At 38.4% G+C, this 20,047-nt stretch overlaps 1 protein-coding gene across 2 annotated transcripts in view; it reads right to left on the bottom strand.

Annotated features, from left to right (window-relative positions):
* The window catches only part of LOC101851697 (apoptotic chromatin condensation inducer in the nucleus), a 53,020-nt gene that overhangs the window by 16,330 nt on the left and 16,643 nt on the right, over positions 1-20,047 (bottom strand). For both annotated transcript variants that reach the window (XM_005090505.3, XM_005090506.3), the window contains exons 5-8: positions 17,554-17,754; positions 11,455-11,560; positions 1,471-2,605; positions 413-513 (exon numbers count right to left, since the gene is read on the bottom strand). In XM_005090505.3, coding sequence (XP_005090562.1) covers positions 413-513; positions 1,471-2,605; positions 11,455-11,560; positions 17,554-17,754 — 1,543 coding nt within the window. The remainder of the gene's footprint in view (positions 1-412; positions 514-1,470; positions 2,606-11,454; positions 11,561-17,553; positions 17,755-20,047) is intronic.

Here is a 20,047-nt window from a genome sequence, read left to right as displayed (position 1 = left end):
TTGTATCTACTCTGATGTGAAACTGGATCAACCGAACCCACGGATAACTCCGACATGAAATCCAAATGTGCCCAATTTTTTCCATTGTCTATACTTTGTGTAGTTTTTAAATGAAAAGAAAAGAAGACAACAGCTCAAGAGATAAACTTGGCAGGAGAAGCATGCCGTATATAGTCATCTTCCACAGTATGAATAGCAGGTTAATAAGAAGGCATTAAAGAGAAGATAAAGTTGTGCGGGACACCATTGAGAAGAAACAATATTTTAATTGGAAGCATTATGTTCATATTATCTTTCTCCACAAAGTGATGTGTAAGAAAAAAAAAAGAAGTAAGGCACACATACAACAACTAAAGTTGGGTTACATTAGAAGGTATAAAACTACTACAAAGACAGAATCTATTCGACTTACCTTGCGCTTGGTTTTCCAGTATCCATGGTCACATCATCACCTGTTGTCACAGATGCAGACTCTCCACTTGCCTCTTGAGTATCAGCTTTCTTCGAGACGCTCTGTCACAGAAATAAAATGTTCTTTTCATAATTCAAAAACACAAAACAAAGCAGACTGAAAAGAAATGACATCAGTAGACCTATTTCCACCCCCCAAAAAAAGAAATACTGCCAAAACTTCATTATCAAACCATGGCATCAATTTTTTTTAAATTTAATTTTTTTAAAACAATACATGCCATAAGCCAATGCGAAAAAAATTCATAGCAGTAAAAAGGTGTCCATTCTGGAGCAGGAGACCAATCAGTTGCCCTACATTAAGCGAACCAGTCAGAGATACCATAGCCTAATTGAGAGGAAAAATCCCTCCCAAAAACCTCACACATGGGCAAAAAAAAGGCAAAAGAGCTACATCTCATATATATTCGAAGAAGCATTACTACAATTAAATATAAAGTGACTTCGGAATTATGATGCTTTCTAGGCCCTCCAATCAAACTCAACAAATGGTTACTTCCAATCGTTCTGGAGTCAAAACAACATTAAACTATGAAAACTGACTGGAACTGGTGTCTACAGAATTATTTTCCCACTTCTGGAAATCAAAAAGACCGCCCATTCTTATGGTATATAAAAAATCAGGGTTCGCTGTCTGTATTGTTAGGTTCAATTTGTGAACAGACCAAATCCACCCATTTTACTCTTCAATTCAGCACCAAATTTGTGTATTCGAAAACCACACAATGCTAATATAAGACAGTAACTGCGAAGGAATCTTTACTGAGAGATATCAAAGTTTTATCCAAAGCCAAAAAGAAAGACATGATATGCAAATTATAAGCCTTTAAATTTCAATAGTCTTTGACTTGCTCTCCTGTTGAATTTCAGGTGCCAAGACCTAAAGAGTTTGTTTCCTCCCTCAAACAAGTTCAGAAGCACAATCCTACCTACCACTACCATAGGATCAGAAAAAAAACTTTTAAAAGTTTTTGGAATACTAAAAATAACACAGCTAACCTTTTCCTCCACCGTTGCCATCACATCATCAGTGGCTGCAGGCTTTGATGATCCCTTAGGTGAAGAATCCCTTTTAACAACAGAGCTAGAGCTTGCTGTTTTATTTGCACCCGTGTCTGTGCTTGACCCTGATGAACTTGACCTTGACCGCGACCGTGAGACTGACCTCTTGCGCTGAGCAGAAGGGGATCTAGACTTTGAGCGTGAGGAATCAGACGACTGACTCCTCTTTGGTTTTGCTTCTGAAATATTGCTAGCTTTTTTAGAGCTGTCCTTTAAAGACTCTAATTCACCAGGTGAGTCTTTACTCGTTTCTACTTGCTTTTCTGCTGGTTCAGAGGCAGACTTCCCTTGTTCAACACCTGGAAAGTCTCCTTTCTTAGAACTGGAGTCACCAGCATCTGTCACTAAAGTCTGGCCTGACACTGGCTCCGAGTTTTTCTCAGAGGCTTCATCTTTTTCTTGACCACCTGTTTTCGATTTTGAGGATCTCCAGCGAGACAAACGACCCGCGGGTGCTTTCTCCTCGGACTTTGTCTGCACTGTTTCTTCCTCAGCAGCTGGTTTTAACACTGGCGGTGGTGTAGAACCACCAGGGTCTGTGTCATCGTCATCCTCTGCTGTTTGCTGCACCGTTCCCGACTTCTCTACTGCCTGACCAGCACCAGAGACAACAGTATCAATATTCTTTTCAGAAGTTTTACTCTCAGCCTCAGGCTCTGCATCTTTAACTGGACCTGCTTCAGCTACAGCAGTGGGACCCTTGCTACTATCCACATCATCGGTTTTATTGGGCAACCCATCCCCACCCCCATCATCAGGCACCTCTTCCATTGTGCTCTGATCAGAAGCAGATTTCTGAGCAGCACTAACTCTTCTGCTTGAGCGTCTTGTCGGAGCTTCTGGAGAAACCATCTGTGGAGATCTGGAGCGAGAGCGGGAGCTGATAGAGTTGGTGCTGCGCCTCTGCTTCTTTTTGGGCATCACCTCCCCCGGAGATGATGGGGGTGATGACGAAGGAGAGTCTTTTCTCGTCTGGTGGCCCCCGCGTTTCCCTGTGCTTTTCTTGGCCCTACCTCTTCTAGGCCGACCACGACGACCTCTTGTAGATTTTTCAGGAGACGGAGACCTGGAGCTGAAAAGAAAAAAATTCCAGATTGATAAAAGCTATGCCGTCGCAATAAAGGCAACCTTTGGCAACTGTCTTTACTAATAGTCATTAACCTATTATGATTCAAACTTGTCCTGCAAAAATAGAACTTTTTTTAAAACTCAATGAAAACCAAGAGCACCTACACAACTATGGTGAGGTTTCTATGGCTCTTTCAGCGCTATTACATCAGTTCTAAGTGACTAAAACATCTTCCCAATTTCCTTCTTTTAGCAAATCCCATTTCCCCCTCAATATAAATAAGCATGGCATATTCAAGCTAATACTGTGCTATGAAATTAGATGTAAAATATGCCCCACTGTATAATAAATGAATAAAAACCCAGTCTCAACCTTATTCATAAAGGGAAAAAATGCCCATGAGTACGATACTATTTAGAGTTTAGAGGGTCATGTATAGGGAAAACAAAGAATGGGAATGCCAATATTTGAAGCAGCTCCCAACACGCCACCCAAGGAAAAACACTTGAGCGGGACAACAAAAAAAATCTACAAACAAAAAAGAGGGGCCTGCTCTACAGTTAAAACACCTTCAACATAATCTGAAAACAAGAACAGTTAAGAGGAAGTAACTGTATATCACTACATAAATGAACTTGACTTTTAAAAATTTAAGTCAAGTGATTATGTGATTTCGTTTGAGTATTCCTCTATGAATGTCAGAGAATCATCCCTACACCCTATGGTTTGCATTTTCTAAACACTTAGAAATGAACTTTGACGGTGTACCAAACGTTGCTCATCAAGGACAAGATTTTCACAGTTCAACAGTATCACTTAATACCTACCACAGTTAAGGACCATAAGAATTCCCATTACTCTACACAGTATCCTTTGTCACATCAAAGAACTTACCACACAGTAAGGGCTGTGGCAATTTCAGAGGCAAACCAGGGTTGACTCCTTATCTTAGCTTTTTCAAAAAGTCACTGCGGTCACCTTTTTAATAGTTAAACATTTCCATTTGAGGAGCATGAACACCGTCCTTGATCCAAGTCTGGACCCATTCCACGAGTATGGTCACTAGAGACACTCTGGTGTCAACTGCATGCGAGTCGATGTTCCATTATAGTTATTAAAGTCGTTAATGTAGAGAAACTGATTTAATACATTTTCAGGTGGGATGACTATTTGCCAAACTGCATCCATTTCGCTAGGGTCAAATAATGCAGAAAAATGTTGATGGTCATGGACGGGATAAGGACAGGGCAAGACAACAAACAAAAATATTAAGAAGGAAAGGGAAAGGAAGTATGAACCCTCATTCATACCCAAAAAGCAATCGCTGAAAACGTGTGACCCGTATGTGTCCATGGTCATGGTATAAAGCCTTAAGATTTGCTAAAACTTTTAGGATACGTCAATAAGAGAAAAGAGCTACAGGGTGAGAGGACCAACACAATGTAGACACAAATCTTTTTACCCTGTGGCCAATGTATTAAGCAGAAAACTAAAATTTTCCCAACCTGGATACATTTTACATCTCCAACTTCATGCAATTTTATTTTTCTATTAAAACATGATTGCTGCATTTCCAAACTTCGCAAAATAGCTTGCTCTTGCCACATTGTGTTACAGAAATGTTGGAAATAAATTTGTATAATTTTGTGTAAAGATATGGGCAGTGGTTACCAAGTTTTCTTCCTAAGTGATGTTAGTACCATTTGACCTTATTTCCTCCATGCTGGAAGCTAATTAGAATCATGTTACTGTTAACAAAGGAATGCCACAACTTGATAAGTTTACAAGGCTTAAATGGTCTCTCAAAGAACAAAAAAAAATATTTTTTACAAAATCTCTAGATGTTACGACGAAGTCAAGGTGTGCATTTTAAAGCAGTGAGATCAATTCAAGGAGCAGCATTCACGAGTGGCCCTCTGTCCCTCAGTTATATACGGAACTACGAATCCGATTCTATTTATTACATCCCTGAAGTATGAAAACTTGAACAGTTTTAAGAAACAAAAATTCTGATGTCCCCAGGCAATAGGGTACCCATTTCAATAAACCATGTGTGAGTTATTCTGCAACCCTGTGAATGTTCACTTTATGCACATGCTTATTGTGTATCTATGATAATGTCACTTCTCATGGCATAGCATTTCATTCAGTGATGTGTCAAAAGCATCATTCATCAGATGAAAAGGAAAAGTTTTAACTGGTGTCCTAGAATAACGGACAAGACAATGGTTTGACTCAGTTTGAGATGTAATTATCATCTCAGGGAATAGTATAACTATAAGTCCTTGCAAACCTTAGGATTATGTAGACTTTTAAAAACTTTTCAAATTGAGAGCCCAATAAAGAATACAAATGATAAGGAAGTAACTGCAAAAACAAGATATATTTTGTTGTCTGGCTTCAAAATAGTATAGGTGGTGCTTGTACAGCTTGCCGGATCCACAAGATCAGGTCACGGTTGAAAAGCAGGCTGGCATGTGTAGATTTACCATTTACAGTAGAACACGGCTATAGCGGGACTTTTGGCTCCAGAAGAAAAATCCCGCGTTAGGCGAGTTCCCGCTATAGGAATGCAAAGGGAAATTACCGAAATTGTCATAAAAATCAACATGATCACCTCTCTTCCATATTATATATATCAAGACAATTTGCGCTTTAGATTAGACTTCCTTTTCTTGTCTACTTCGTTGATTATTCTTGGCCTTTAATTCGAGTGAGAAGCATTTCCTTTTGTCTTTGTTGGAAGCCATCTTTTCCTTGGTCTTGTTGCTGTGCTGTCTATCGTACCGGTAGGCCTACTGTAGAGCTGGTGAAGTGAATGCGTGTGTATGCCTGAGCATCAATGATCGCAATTCAATGAATCAGGAATCACTCACTACAGCTCTCCTCTTCTTTTACTTTTTTGGCCTTGCCTAAGCCTAGGACTATGGCATACGAGAGCGTCTAAGCCACAGCACATCACTTTTGGAGTGGCTCATGCAACGCGTCTCTCCGCACCATTTCTCTCTGCCGCCTGTCCCACCTCATTCATCACTGGACTGGCCAATCACATCGCCGCACCGCTGACTGCCTGTTTGGAGCCCGCCTACAGCCCCCCACTCCACCCGCAACCCCCTTCCTCCCAGCTAGAGCTCGCTCGATCTCTCCCGCTGTATCCGAGTTCGGGCCTTTCCGTGTCCAGCTAAACCCAAGCACAGGTAATTGAGAGTACACAGAAAAAAAAAAAACGGGGATTCCGGTAAGGTCCCGCTGTAGCGGGTGCCGCTATAGTCATGTTCTACTGTATAAACTTGCAAAAATGAATGTGAGCTCTATGGCCTCCATAGCAATGAATCTATTAAAAGTAAATAAGTATGTCTAAACACATAACAAATTATGCTTTTTTAAAGTACTCTTATTCATAGATTTTGACAACTGATGTGTAATATGTGATAATAGTTTAACTTACTGAGCCCTGGTCTCGAGCAGATGGGATATCGGCTGAGCCCTGATCACAAACATAAGACCGGATTGGGTTTTCCCCCTAAACATGATCTAATAAAGCAATATATTTCTTGTACGAAGCTTTAGTTAAATCATTTTCCAAACTGGAAATGAAGATTTCCAAAATATGGAACTAGTTTAGATGAAAAACTATTTTACTTTGGTAAACTATAGAGGCCCGAATAAGTCTTCACTTTTAGTTTTGGTGTTCTGTCCCACTCAGTGAGCAGAAATATCTTCTAAATTTGAAAATGGTGCAATAGTTTTAAAATTTGTGGGACAAAAAGTATTAAAGACAACTTAGTAATGTTAAAAGTATTATAAAGAAGAGACATGTATTATAAATTTATTATGAGAGTCGAAATGAAAACAATAGCTTAATTTTTACATTTCTGAGAATTTTTTGAAAAAGTGTGAAAATGGCCAGTACGGGTAGACCATTGAGATTGCAGACAGACTTAGGCTCAGTGAGTTAAAAGTATTATCAGAAAATGTTTATGTGGAGACCCCATTTGCACGACCCTCATGCAGCAGATCATACAGACTGCATAAATTTCCTTCTGAACACAGAGGCTGCAACATTTCCAAATCATATTTCAGAAGCCAAACAAAACAGTACGAAAACGTAGACTCTACTTCCAATGTCCTGTGTCAATACACAGTCAATGTCACCAAGATCACAAGCCGTATTAAAGACTGTAGTAAGTGATAAATGGGTTCACAGCGAAAGAATCAAAAGGATCAACAATAATAATAAGATCATAAGCACTTCAGAGAAAAATCAAACGCCTCCTAAATATGCTACTAAAAACACAGCGCACAAACTGAAAATACGAACATAAACCTTCAAATTTCAGACAGATAAGCCAAATACTCAAAACCTTCAAAATTCTGTCGCATGAACCCATTTTCACAACATTATTTTGTAAAATTAAGACAAAGGGAAAAACATGTTGAGGAAAAAATATTTATTTCTGATCTTTCTTCTCTTCACAATGGGCACTACATATGACCTGAATTAGTTCAAATATGTGATGTCTCCTACTAAGGCAAAATCTTACATCATATGCAAGAGGCAGGTTTGCCCTTCCAAAAAAAAAAGAAAAAATTACTTGATGCAACAAATAAATAAAACAAAAATTAATCGCAAGAAGTACTTTCTGTTAATGTGAGTTATAAATGTGTAGTTCTGTAACAAATCAATCAAAATCCATCAATAACATGACACAATTTGAAAAAAAAATTTGGAAAAGTTTGTCAGTTTTGTTTGTTTGTTTGTTTTTTTCAAAAGAAAACAAGTAAAGACAAGGATGATTGAGCTCCTCAAGTTTTCTTTTAACAATAAGAACATCAAAACAATTTGCTATGTAGATCAGTCCAAGCAATTCCACTGCTAATCACTGATTTAACATGAAAAATGGGGGGAAAAAACGGTTTTGAGTATTTGACTGTTCTATCTTTTTTTAACCACCCCCTACCTCAACAAAAAGAGGGAAAATGTCCAAGGAAATGTATTCAACCAAATAACCATGACACACTCAATATGAATTTACATGAACGTCATACACACTAGTGAAATTCACATGTTACAAACATTAAATGACTGATGAAATGTCAACATGATTATTAACAATGAAATTTTGCAGTATCGGCTTGCACACTGTGAACACACAAAAAATACCCGATGCCTGAAGAAAATGCCCAGATCGGTGCTCAAAAGACAACAAACGAAAAAACTGAAAACATCTTTCACTTGTTCAAAGTCTTTCTGACCAATAACTTTTCCCCCCCAATAGCAACAAGGAACTGTTACAGCTAATTCAAAATGATTATCCCTTGAAATATTTAAATTCCACACAAACAACCTCAAAAATTTCTACATTGAAAGTTAAGCTGAAGCTATCCATAATCAAAATGAGTAGTTCAGTGCCTGTGGTTTGGTAAAGCCTGAAACCACAAACAAAATTTCTTTCGTACCTAGTTCCAAATGAACGTTGCGACACCTTGGGTTACATTATTTATACAGGGAGATACATTTTGAAGAATAAAACAATAGCTGACCAAACTGTTGATAAGAATAAGTTTATAACCTTTTATGATTACATCCTCTGGACTTTGCTACAAGCATATACCATTTTCTAAGAGCAATTTTTAAGTCAAGTATAAACAAAAAAAAACAAAAGGTCAGTTTGCCATATTAAGCTATGAATTTGCATTTACCCACTGAAAAATTATGTGTACCATTAAGAAATTTCACATCAAGACGAACGTAGGGGATTTTATTTCTTACATGCTCTGCATCTAGCTTGTCACCAGACAGCAAAAATATGGAAAAGCTCAGACAGCCATATTGCTATACACCACATAGCTCGACACCAAGTGAAAAAAGAACAGCTCAAAACTAAAGAAATTACAAGGGTGCTCTTCTCTATATCGCCACAAAATTGCCCCTGAAAATAAAATGTGTTTCAACTCGCATCAGTAGTCCCCACAAATAGCTGACCCATCTCTTCCATTTGATGATGATAAAAAAGTCATCTTAAGGAAAACTAAATAAATTTAATCATAAATCGTTATTTTCTGAACCACCTACACTTTGAGTGGCCAGTGCACTGTATGAGCATGCTATCAACCCCAAATCTTCAATTGTTTCAACTGGTACAGATAGGTGTACCAAGCTGTCTTAAAAAGCAAAACGTCAAAAGGGACCAAATTACAATGAGAGGAACAGTACGCACAAACTTTTTAAAGTTTGTCTTCAATCACTACCTTAACAAAGGAGATGATGTTCAAAATACTAACCTAAGAAAACTGCACCCCAAAATCTCTGTGCAACTTCTCTTGAGATCACAGCTAAAAAAAACACCATCCCTCTAGAGAAGGGCAGTTTACTTTCTTCAAACATCTGGCAGGTCTTTACTCTCACCCTTGGTTCAGATCAGGTGGTAAAAAGAAGCGCAAGCTCAAAAAGGGCAAACATATAAAGGGATGATGATTTCATTTCTAATTCCAATGGCTTTGTTTTGCAGTCACCATCTAAAATGGCAGCTGAGTAAATCGAAACCAAGAAAAAGGGGGGTGTCATGAGGACAGATTCAAAGCAAAAAATAAAAGAAAGAACAAACTAACTTACTAAAAAGCTATAGAAATACAGATGAGATCTGAGTACCAAGGAGATTTGTCAAAAGGACAACTAAGGAACAAGCAATATTTCAAATCCTGAATTCTAGAAATGCATAAAAATAAGCCTCTTATCCCTCATATTCTTCCCCCAACCCTTTCTTACCTCAAAACAAAGATGACATTAACAACATAACCCAGTATGGGTAAGAAAAATAACAGCAACAAATTGTGCAACAACTTTACCCAGGAGAAAGACCAGTCTTTTAGTGCTTTTCTTACCTACAACCAAACCATTATCTCATACTGATCACTGAAAGCCTGTGACCGTAAAGTGACTACCAGAAGTGGCAATTTGAGTAGACGTGTGCATCAAAAGTATTTCTTGGTCAGACTACAATTGAGAAGTCTTGCCAACATAAAAGTATGGTCATGTGGAGATGGGTATCACTTACTGCTTCAAACAAAAATCAATTTCCTTAAAAATGTCATTAACTGCGCAAGTTAGAACTTCAAGCTAAGGGAACTAGGGCAAAGAATGAATTTCATGGCAGTGGGCAGTTCTCCCAATCCAAGCTTTTCCTACACAAAAATCTCCATCCTTAAAATACACAAATTCCATTTTTCCACATATGACCAAGTGAAACAGAACTGGAGCATTTCCCTTTTAAATCAAAAGGGGAAAATGCCAGAAGACTATACAGTCACATTGCAGTCTTATTCCACTGTCACAAAATCAAATTTAAAAAATATGTCTGCCATAGTTGAGATCCATTGCTTCTCAGTTAAGCTACATGAATACAACACAGGATGGACCTGGACCTAACTTCCATCACAAACATAAGTCCGTTTGACACGGGCGGTTCTTGGATTACGAAATATGAATAAATGAAAAAAAAGTACTGGCATGATAAAAATTGCTCACAACTACATAACAATGACATCATTTTCAAATCACTTACATACTCAAAACAACAGTATGCACAAAAATATGTCTTGCAACGGTTTTAAGATTTGGGAAACGTGTCTATTGCACACAACCAGAATAACTTTGATCTGTTTTGGTTTTTTATATCAATTTTGGCAATATGTTCAAAGAAATGCACCCTACATATGATGGTCCACAAACAGATCACAAAAAAAAAGAACTTTACAACAGAACTAAAACAAAAAAGTTTAACTCCTGTAGACCAACCATGAAAAAGTTCCTCCCTTCAAAAGAAAAAAAAAAATTTTAATTTCATACTCTCATGACACTACTTTAACTAACATCATCCCAAAGACATGAGAGAAAGAATAAATTTCTTTTAAAGGCATGTCGTCCTCTCAGACCAATCACAAGTAACAATTACAGTCAGTTGAGTCAGCTGGTTTGTAAAACCTAGCTCACCTGTATGCCCATGTATGAAAACGCACACATACAAAGCCCAATCACTCATAAACTTTTAAGTTTGAACCTATAAAATTACTTATCATATCAATAAAAAGTAAAAGCAGCACTGTGATAAACATGACCAGCAAGAAAATGTACCGAAGGAGAAAGTTTCAATCTTTTTTCAAAAACAGTGAAGCAGATAGAAAAACAATCCTTTTAACCTCTAATTCACTTTTTGGGGTTTCCCAAAATAAACCACCTCTTTTATATACTTGAAATAAACCCCACACTTATCTGAAGACCATATTTAACAAAAATGCATCCTCAGCTCATCTTACAGTGGGCATGATGCTATGTTTTACACACAACTGTTAACCTACAGAAAAAAATATGCCTTTCAAAGAAAATTCCAAAAATGCTATCACAACTTTTTAAACACTACCATACACTTTTCAGGCCCCTTAACACTTTGCCTTCACATTAAATGTGATGAGAGATTTCATGGAAGGTATAAATGTGCATTTTATTTTCATAACAATACATCTCTTTGCGTGAAACAGAAAACATTAAATATTTACAATAACATGTCTCAGAAAGATCACTGGTAATCAAAACAGTGGAGAAAGTTGTGAACAGTGAAGGCAAAGATTTAAGTGACTTATGCATTCTTGCAAACAAAAATCAAAGGTGGTACGAGTACATCACCACTGCCCTCACACGAATAACTTTAATAACAATTTCAAAACATACATGATGAAAGTGGATTAAATGTACATTGACAAATGAGAGCTTTCAGATCCGAAGAAGCGAAATATGCATGTATGTAAAGAAATGATGAACAGAACTATTTAACAAATCATTCAACTTGAGTTACCTTGAAGATGAGCCTGACCGTGTTCTTTCCCTAATTCTATCACCCTCGGGTGTTGGAGATCTTGACTGATTTTTAGTAACTGCATCCCCTTCTTGGCCATTTTCATCTGTTTCAAAGAAAAGAATAAAAAGACCAAAAAATGTTAAGCAAGAAAAAAATAATAATCAACATAAAAAACAAAAAAAAACAGCAAGCAAAAACAGTGAACCACCTGACCAGTTCACCTCGCATTATAATCATGTATAACTATCTAGACCTAAGGGCACATACTTATTAAGTTATCATTGCTCAAGTTTAAAACTCGGTTATAAGCCAGTTTTCAAAATGGTGTATGGCTGAGCCTTACACTAAGAGGTCGACATAACCATCACGACCTCAGTGCTTTCTTGTTGTATCTCCATTTTTAATAACAGTGAAAACTGTTCATAAAAAAAAAAATTAGCTAAAAGAAGTCACATTATCACTCTTTAACTCTTTACCTCGGGCAAGCCGCCAGGACCCCTGTGCCTGTGTCTCAGGCGCATTCCGTTACAACCTCAACATTAAATTACTTTTCGGCAATTGCCTTAAACAGGTTTCTTTTATCGGGATTTGAATCATTATGACGAACTATCAAAATAGGTTCACTTGTTTTGATTTAATTACCCATTTAGTGACTTTTTTTTTTTATTGTTAGATTTAGTACCAAAGAAGGGGCCCGGCATAGCGGGTTAACCTCCCAAGGAAATAGAGTTTAAAAAATGGAGATACGGCAAGAAAGCACTGAGATCATGATATGATGATCCACTCAGAGCTAGTTGGTGTTCAAGAAGTTCTTTAAAAAATTTATGCAATTTACAAACACAAAGTAACACAGAACATAGGCATACCCACAAATTTGCACCAATCTGTAGCCACTTCCTTTATTATCAGTGTGCTTATGTGAAAGGGAGTGTATAGAGACCCAGTAACCGGGGACAAAGTCACGAAGTATACAGACCCAGTAGGGGAAGTCTTTTGTGACTCGAAGAGGCTAACCGTACTTAATGACGGCTAAGTACGGCTAGACTGGTTGGCTAGCCGTACTTATTCTTAATATGATGGCTAGACTGACCATTTTAAAAAATCGGCCTACTGAATTGTAAATATAAATTTTTAGTTTGCAGTACCTAAAGTATTTGTATTTGAGACGAAACCAGGTGCCTTAATGACAGTGCATGTATTTTAAACCTCCTGCCTTCTAATTTTAATAGGGTCTAAGATAAGTACGGGTACGGCTAGACTGGCAGTCTAGCCGTACTTAAGTTACAGCTAGACTTCTTCGCTAGCCGTACTTAAGTACGGGTACACAGCTAGGCTAGCCATACTTAAGGACGGCTAGACTGTCAAGCTAGACGTACTTATTATTGATGGCTGAATTGTAAATGAAATTTTTAGTTTGCAATGCCCAAAGTATTTGTATTTCAGAAAAAAACAAAATGTGCCTTACTGACTTGCATGTATTTGAACCTGAACAATTACTAGATCTAGATCTAATGAGACCTGTGTACTTAACAGCTTTTTGTTTTTGTTTTTGTAAAGTGTTTTACGGCGCTCGCAACTGCATAGGTCATATGAGCGCACAGGACACACCTAATATTTTCAGTTGGTAGGAAATTTTGAATTTTGCCCGGGTGGCGGCCGAAGCCTACTCTTATCGATTTTAGACCACCAAGGGATCTTTAACGTGCGCAACTTGCACACGGGCCCTACGTACGCAACTTGCACACGGGCCCTCCGAGATTTTTCGCCCTTGTCCGAGAAGGCTAGGTGTAGTTCTTTCCTACCAGAAGATCAGGGGTGTGGCAGAAAGACAGCAGTAAGGAGGAGCCAAGGAGTAGCAGTAGAAAGGTTGCAGAAAGAGCCAGGAGCCCAGAGGAGGGGGCAAAGGAGGTGAGGGGGTGGGGACAGAAAGTGGAAATGAAAGCAGACAACAGAACATTGCTAGAGAGCAGGAAAGGAGATGAAAGGAGACAATTTTAGAGAAGAAAATTTTTTGGTCGCTACACGGATTCGAACCCGGGACCTTTGAATGAGAGGCCAACACCTTAACCTCTAGGCCACGAGAGCCCCCTTTAACAGCTTTGAGTCGATAGGGCCAAACCTAGATCTAAGTACGGCTAGCCACTTCGTTTGTGATTTCTGAAAGTTTCAGTTCTTCTATATCTATGGCCTAGTTCTAGATTGAGACAGACACATAAATCATAGAGATCTAGATCTAGTTAGGAGGCCTAGATCTAAATGAAAAAGAGAATGTCATAATTTTAATTGAGCAGTCTCTCTCTCTCTCTCACACATACACATAAACTCTACCGGATCTGGACGTTGAAACTTTTCCCTGCCGGATCTGTATACTCAAGACTTTGTTCCCAGTTACGGGGTGTGTATACACTTCATATGTGACAATATAAGCAAAGTGCTTTAGTCAATTAGCTGATTGGGCGAGAGCACGGGCCGGATTGAGTTAAAATTGCTGCAATTTTGTAGTTTCGTTTGTTAAAAGTCAAAAGTAAGGGGGTTTAAGCCCCCCCCACCCCCCGACCTAATAAAGATATGGCAAGTGCTATTTGCAACACTGCGTTCTGAATAGCTCCCGTGCTATTTGAAACGCCAGTACTAGATCTAGAATCTAGATCTAGATGTAGTAGCCATCGTTTCTATATGATAATATTGTAGTTCTGCCTAAACTGTGGACGCTTTCTCAGTTTTTTTATAAACCTCCTTGGATTTGACTCCTTTTTTTATGACGTCTTATACCGATCAATATTGGGTAGATCTAGATCTAGAACCTAGATTAGATCAAACAATTGTTTCTGACATTGTTTGCACAAAAGTAGACGTCTTGTTCATCTCTCATAATCATAATCATCTGAGTTAGAGTTTGAGCAAGTTTAAGTCGAAAGACGCTTGGATAACAATAAGGAAGTGGCTATTCTCACCTGCCCGGAAGTTCTCGCAAGATCTACTCCTCCCCTCTTCTCTCTCTCTCTGTCTCTTTCTGAATAATGTCTATCGGTGTGGACGATCAAATTGACCAAAACAAAGTTTTAAAATGATGTTAAAACACAAAAGTAAATTAATTTGGTTGTCTACAAAGATGCTATGGCTATTTAACTTTTCGAATCGAGCCGAACTACGCGGGTCGCCATTTTGTTTTGCCCGGAAGTTCTCGCGCTACTCCTCTCTCTCTCTCTCCACTACCCACAGACAAAATTGTACGCTTTTAGTAGGCTACAGTTGTAATGGAACGTTTGTTCACGGCACAGAATTCTACAATTTTTCTGTTATCACAGTGTAGAATTCTGTGGTTTAGGGTGAACGCAAAATTTGTTGGCCTAGATCTAGGCTATAACGGTGAACGTGCACTGGGTGAGAATAGCCAAAAGACTCGCCTGCACTATTCTCACCCCGGGTGAGAATAGAGGTGGCCTAACAATAACGAGACGTTGCAACTCAAACTTTAAGTTAGGTCTAGAGAACGTATACAAGCTGTCTACTGTCTACGTTCTCTAAGTCTAATGTTCAGTGCTTCCAAGCGTGGCATCGAATCCTGGTCCAGAGGTTGTTTTTTTTCCTTCTCCTGAGCCTAAAATTTTTTTTTTTGAAATTAGACTCACAGACCAAGGAAAGCCACTACTGAACTTTAACCAGGCCTAAATTGGTAAAGTATAGGCTATGGCTATACTAAGGCCTACTTTGTACAGAGCTCCTCTTGGGGACAAAACCAGAATGTGCATGCTTCATCACTACATAAAAAAACTACAAAGCAACAAGATATAATTATGGGAACAATTTGTTGGTCAGTCGAGAAGAGGACAACAACAACAACAAAAACAAGGGGAAAAAAACGTCCATGACCGGGATCGAACCCACGCTAAAAAAATAATGGCTTGACTTCAAGCGCAGACGCGCTGTCACTTCGGCCATCAGAACTTCCGATAGCGAAGTGCAGATTAAACTTGATATTTTACACACAGCGACACGGCGTTTTATTTAGCACTGGCGCTAATCGCAAAGCCGCGTTTTATTTAGCACTGGTACTAATCGCAATGTAGCAATGCCAATCGGGCTTTCCCGCGAGGCGAAAATTTGGTCCCCGTTTACGGGCGATTTTGCGGACCCGGCCGAAGCGTAGGTGACTAACTTTGTCAACCTCGGTCTGCTCTATTTCCGAACCAATCCGAATGAAACTCGGCAACCAATCAGAAAATAGGGCAAACTAATGATATGTGAACGAAGTTCGTACACATAAATTAACCTATACTTTTGGTGTCGGGAACATTTTCGTATCGTGGTGAACACCGAAAACTATAAGGAGTTCGAATTTCAACGCCGAGATGGTAATAGATCTATCTATCCTCTATAGTGGGCTCAAATTTGAACGTTCTGTGTCAAGTAGTTGTTTAGACCCGATCATAAATGCACGACTACCCCCCTATCCAAAGCGGCTTCGCACGGAGACCGGCCATTTTCCCCTCACTCTCGTGGCAAATGTATGTGACCTACAAATCCTCGCATGACTATTCCGGGCCCGTTCATTGGTCACTTGAAATAGGGCAATGGCGGGCGCGCGCATCCGGTTGTTTTTCTCTCTATTCCCCTGTAACATCGCAAGGGGGGTATTCCGAGGCGAGGGGAAAAAGAATTTTTAATTGTACGGCATGCTAGATTGAATTAACTTATCTTTTACGGTTGGCATGGTCTAAAGTCATCATAAAAAGCTTTGCAATTATTTAGTCACGCTGCCGACATATATTCTTAAAGATCCCATGTTGTGATACGATGCTATAAATAAAATGGACTCATCCCGACACCCCTTTTTCGCAAAATCGTAATATGTACACCACAATTTTAATTATAACAAAATAACTACGAAATTGGTAGTAAATCTGACTGCAGAAATGATTTCTACACTCAAAAACACATCGGGTAGCAAAGTTTCTCTCGAACACTCCGATTAGTTACCGAGATATCGTCGATTTTCTTACAGAATCTGCCACTGCGTGGTCCACTTTTTAGGAGTATTTTCCTATATGTGGGTCATCCATATTTTGCCGACCTTTACAACCCCATAACTTTTTTATTTGTGAACCGATTCTCAAAATTCAAGAAGCATAATTCTTAGAACTGAAAATTCTTTCTTAGGTACCAAAAAAAAAGGGGGCAAAATTGAAAATTTAAATTTTCATTGGGCGGCGTTGCAAATAGGCACTTCCTAAAAATATGGAGGTGCGGGGTTCGGGGGGGGGGGGGCATGCCCCCCTGAATTAATTTGATGTTTTTCAGTTAGGTTGCATCCCTGCTCTTTGTGTGGCCTATGTCAAATAGTATTTGGTCATCAAGACTTCTGGATTTCGGTGATCTTATACTTTAGCAGCACGTTAAATTCTTCAATTGAGGACTTCCGAAATGAGCGACCACTATTAGAACTGGATCTAAATTCTATAGTCACCAAGATTATACTCAATGGCTTCCAAAATCCTGATGGAAGACCGAAAACCACTGTTATACGATCTGTTCATGACAAAATTACAGTAGTTTGCGCATTTTTAGGCCCAGTTCAAAGTTTTGAAGGTCTGAGTCGGGGATTAGATCTAGATCTAGATTTAGCAGTTTGGGAATTTAACATGCTAAAGTATAAGATCACCTGGATTTCTTCTCTGGATGTAAACAAATGGATCGTGGACTTAAACGAATGGAACTACAAGTACAAGATCACCAAAATTGCTTCTGTAGCCTAGATCTAGATTTCTACCCCCAAAACATGAAAAATTGATTGAGTTGAAATTGCTTCTGCTATTTGAATTTCATATTGAACTCCTACAGTGTTTCGAGATCACTGTGAATGATGCTGGTATGTGTAATAACAAAGAAATATTAAATAAATGCCATCTACTAGATTCTAGATTCTACCCTCTTCTGACTTCAATTATCGAAAATATGGCGACGAACCTCTAAACACAAAGATCACAAGAGAAATGACAGAAGACGGTTCAAATGAAAGCAATGGTAATTAGTGTTGGAATTCAGAAACAATTCACTTAATATCTTGAAAACGTAATGGAAGTATTAAATACTTACTTAGGCCTTTAGAAGCGTTGCGACTGCTTTTTCGTGCCGGCCTCGGCATTTTAGGTACTTCTTTCGCAGGTGCGTTGCTAGAATCGTCCTTGAACTTCTTCGGAGACGTCACATCCGGGGCAGCTGACGCTTTGCCTTCGTCTTTCGTTACATTCGCTTCGTCCGCTGACGATTCGTCGGCGGACTTTCGTTTTCTCTCCTCTGAAAATAATTTAGATTAAATAAGACTGATGTATCTTCATCTTTCTAACTACAACAAAATGACACAACTACCAATAATAATAAATCAATACAAAATATAAACTAAAAAACGTTACAAACCCTAAGATACCAAAGCTAACGACATTAAGTACATTATTTTCAGGACTGGGGCCGAAATATCCAGCCACAAGAGAAGTCATTTAATAATAACACACAAGCATGAAATGTGAGTGGGTGTGTGTAATGTTAAAGCATGTTTGTGCAGACACTCGGTCAATATTATTAATATTATTTATTATAGTTTTAATAGAGGTTTTACGGCGCTCGCAACTGCATAAGGTCAAATGAGCGCCAGAAGATTAGAGGTGTTAGGCCAACAAGAGAGTAACAAACATAAAAAAGACTAGCTGGGCCCCCTTTCGATGAAAGAGATGATCGGTGCTTTAATATAAAATAAAAGTTATTGGTCTACTATATTTACACTCTACTGGAATGGGGAAATAAATCTTCAGAGATGCAAAACATTAGAAGGTCTACATCTATACTCTCAAAACAAAATGCGCCTCGCCGCAAAATATCACTTCCGGATTTTTTTAACATTACAGAGACAGAACGTCGGCCTACAAAAGCGATCGGCGAAATAAAGAAATGTTTTTTGCAGCAAAACTGTCTCAAAACTGAAAAAAAACGAAAGGTGTCATGATCTGGAGAATATTTTAAAGAATCTTTTGGCGAAAACCGCATGTCAATCGATGCAGCCATTAAAAAGCCTTTTGAATAGCAAAATTCGGCCAGCACAAATAGATAATAGAAGAACGGAAGAAAAGGACGATAGATATTTGACAGTAAAGAAGAAGTATAGATCTACCACACCAGAGCACCCGCGAACCACCCACATTATTATTATTACATTTTCTGGGAAAACTAGACCCTACAATTGTAACCTAATCAGATAATCAGATAGAATTCGTTTGTGCTCTTCTACATTATTATTATTAGGGGTGGGCACGTTCGTAACTAGACCCCCACCCAATCCCGCCCGGGGATATCCCCCCCCCCCCCCCCCCCGCTTCGCCCGCCATAGGATTATCACTTATTCAAAAAATAAAATTGCACTACTTGGCAAACAAAAGATCAATAATCTCAACAACATTTTTTCAAACAAAACGAATATTATTTATTATCTTTTTAGTTAGTTTTAGTAGAGGTTTTACGGCACTCGCAACAGCATAAGGTCATATGAGCGCCAGAAGATACGAGGTGTTACAAGAGAGTAACAAACATAAAAAAGAATGAGGGGATTATGATAAGGACGATAGATGTTTGATAGGAAAGAAGAAGTATCTTGTTTTTGTTTTTACTTTAGCTTATTTATTCTCCGCACAATCTCCCCTGCTCAAAAACTCATATCAACTGCCTTCTATGTTCGAGTTTAACGAATTCGGGAACAATGGGAATGGGAAAACCTATTGATTATTTTAAGGCAGCATTGAGTGTAACAAGACAAAACATGTACTTATTTCAAACTTCGAAATTTAGTACACTATTATAATATCACCAAGAAATGTATGGCTTGACGCTATAAGCAGGGAATTGATAGAAAGCACAAAGTATAAGAAGAGACAAATTCTCTGGGGAAAAAAGAACATACAACATATACTCATATACATAAAATCAATACAAAGTCAAAAGAAAACAAACTAAAACAATAATGTGCTCTAGTATGTTATGGTATGGTATGGTAAAATGGTATGGTATGGCATGGCATCAAAAATATCTTTAAGTTGGAGAGAGAGCACACAAAAGAAGAGGCAGGTCAAGGTCCATTTCCAAACAGCTGAACCGAAGCCCCAAACAACCCAAATTAGGGAAAGCCCCATTTGAGATTCAAACTACAACTACCCCACTGCAGCCCTGTACGTTACAAAAAAACAGTGTTGTTTGTTTGAGTAGGTGTTTTACGGCACGACCGGCTCAATTTTGTTCGTTAAAAAAACAACAACTGAACTAATGTGGCAACGAAGATGGAGTAAGAAAGAAAATTGGGACAGACAGTACAGATTGCAAAAACAATAGTTCTCTGTTAAGAGTACATGCAGAGAATACAGCCAACCTTTCTACTAAATATACACAACATTCAAAGAATCTAAAACTAAAACACAGGTCAAGCTGCTGTTTTGTTTTAGTAAGTGTTTTATGGCACATGCAACACAAGAAGGTCGTATAAGTGCTGAAGATTAAAGGTGTTACAAAACAGTAACAAACACAAAATAGAAGGAGGAGAGATAAGGAC

This window comes from Aplysia californica, unplaced genomic scaffold (assembly GCF_000002075.1).
Source record: "Aplysia californica isolate F4 #8 unplaced genomic scaffold, AplCal3.0 scaffold00018, whole genome shotgun sequence".
Taxonomy (NCBI): domain Eukaryota; kingdom Metazoa; phylum Mollusca; class Gastropoda; order Aplysiida; family Aplysiidae; genus Aplysia; species Aplysia californica.
The sequence above is the reverse complement of the archived record's forward strand: the minus strand, read 5'-3'. Positions and strand labels throughout refer to the sequence as shown.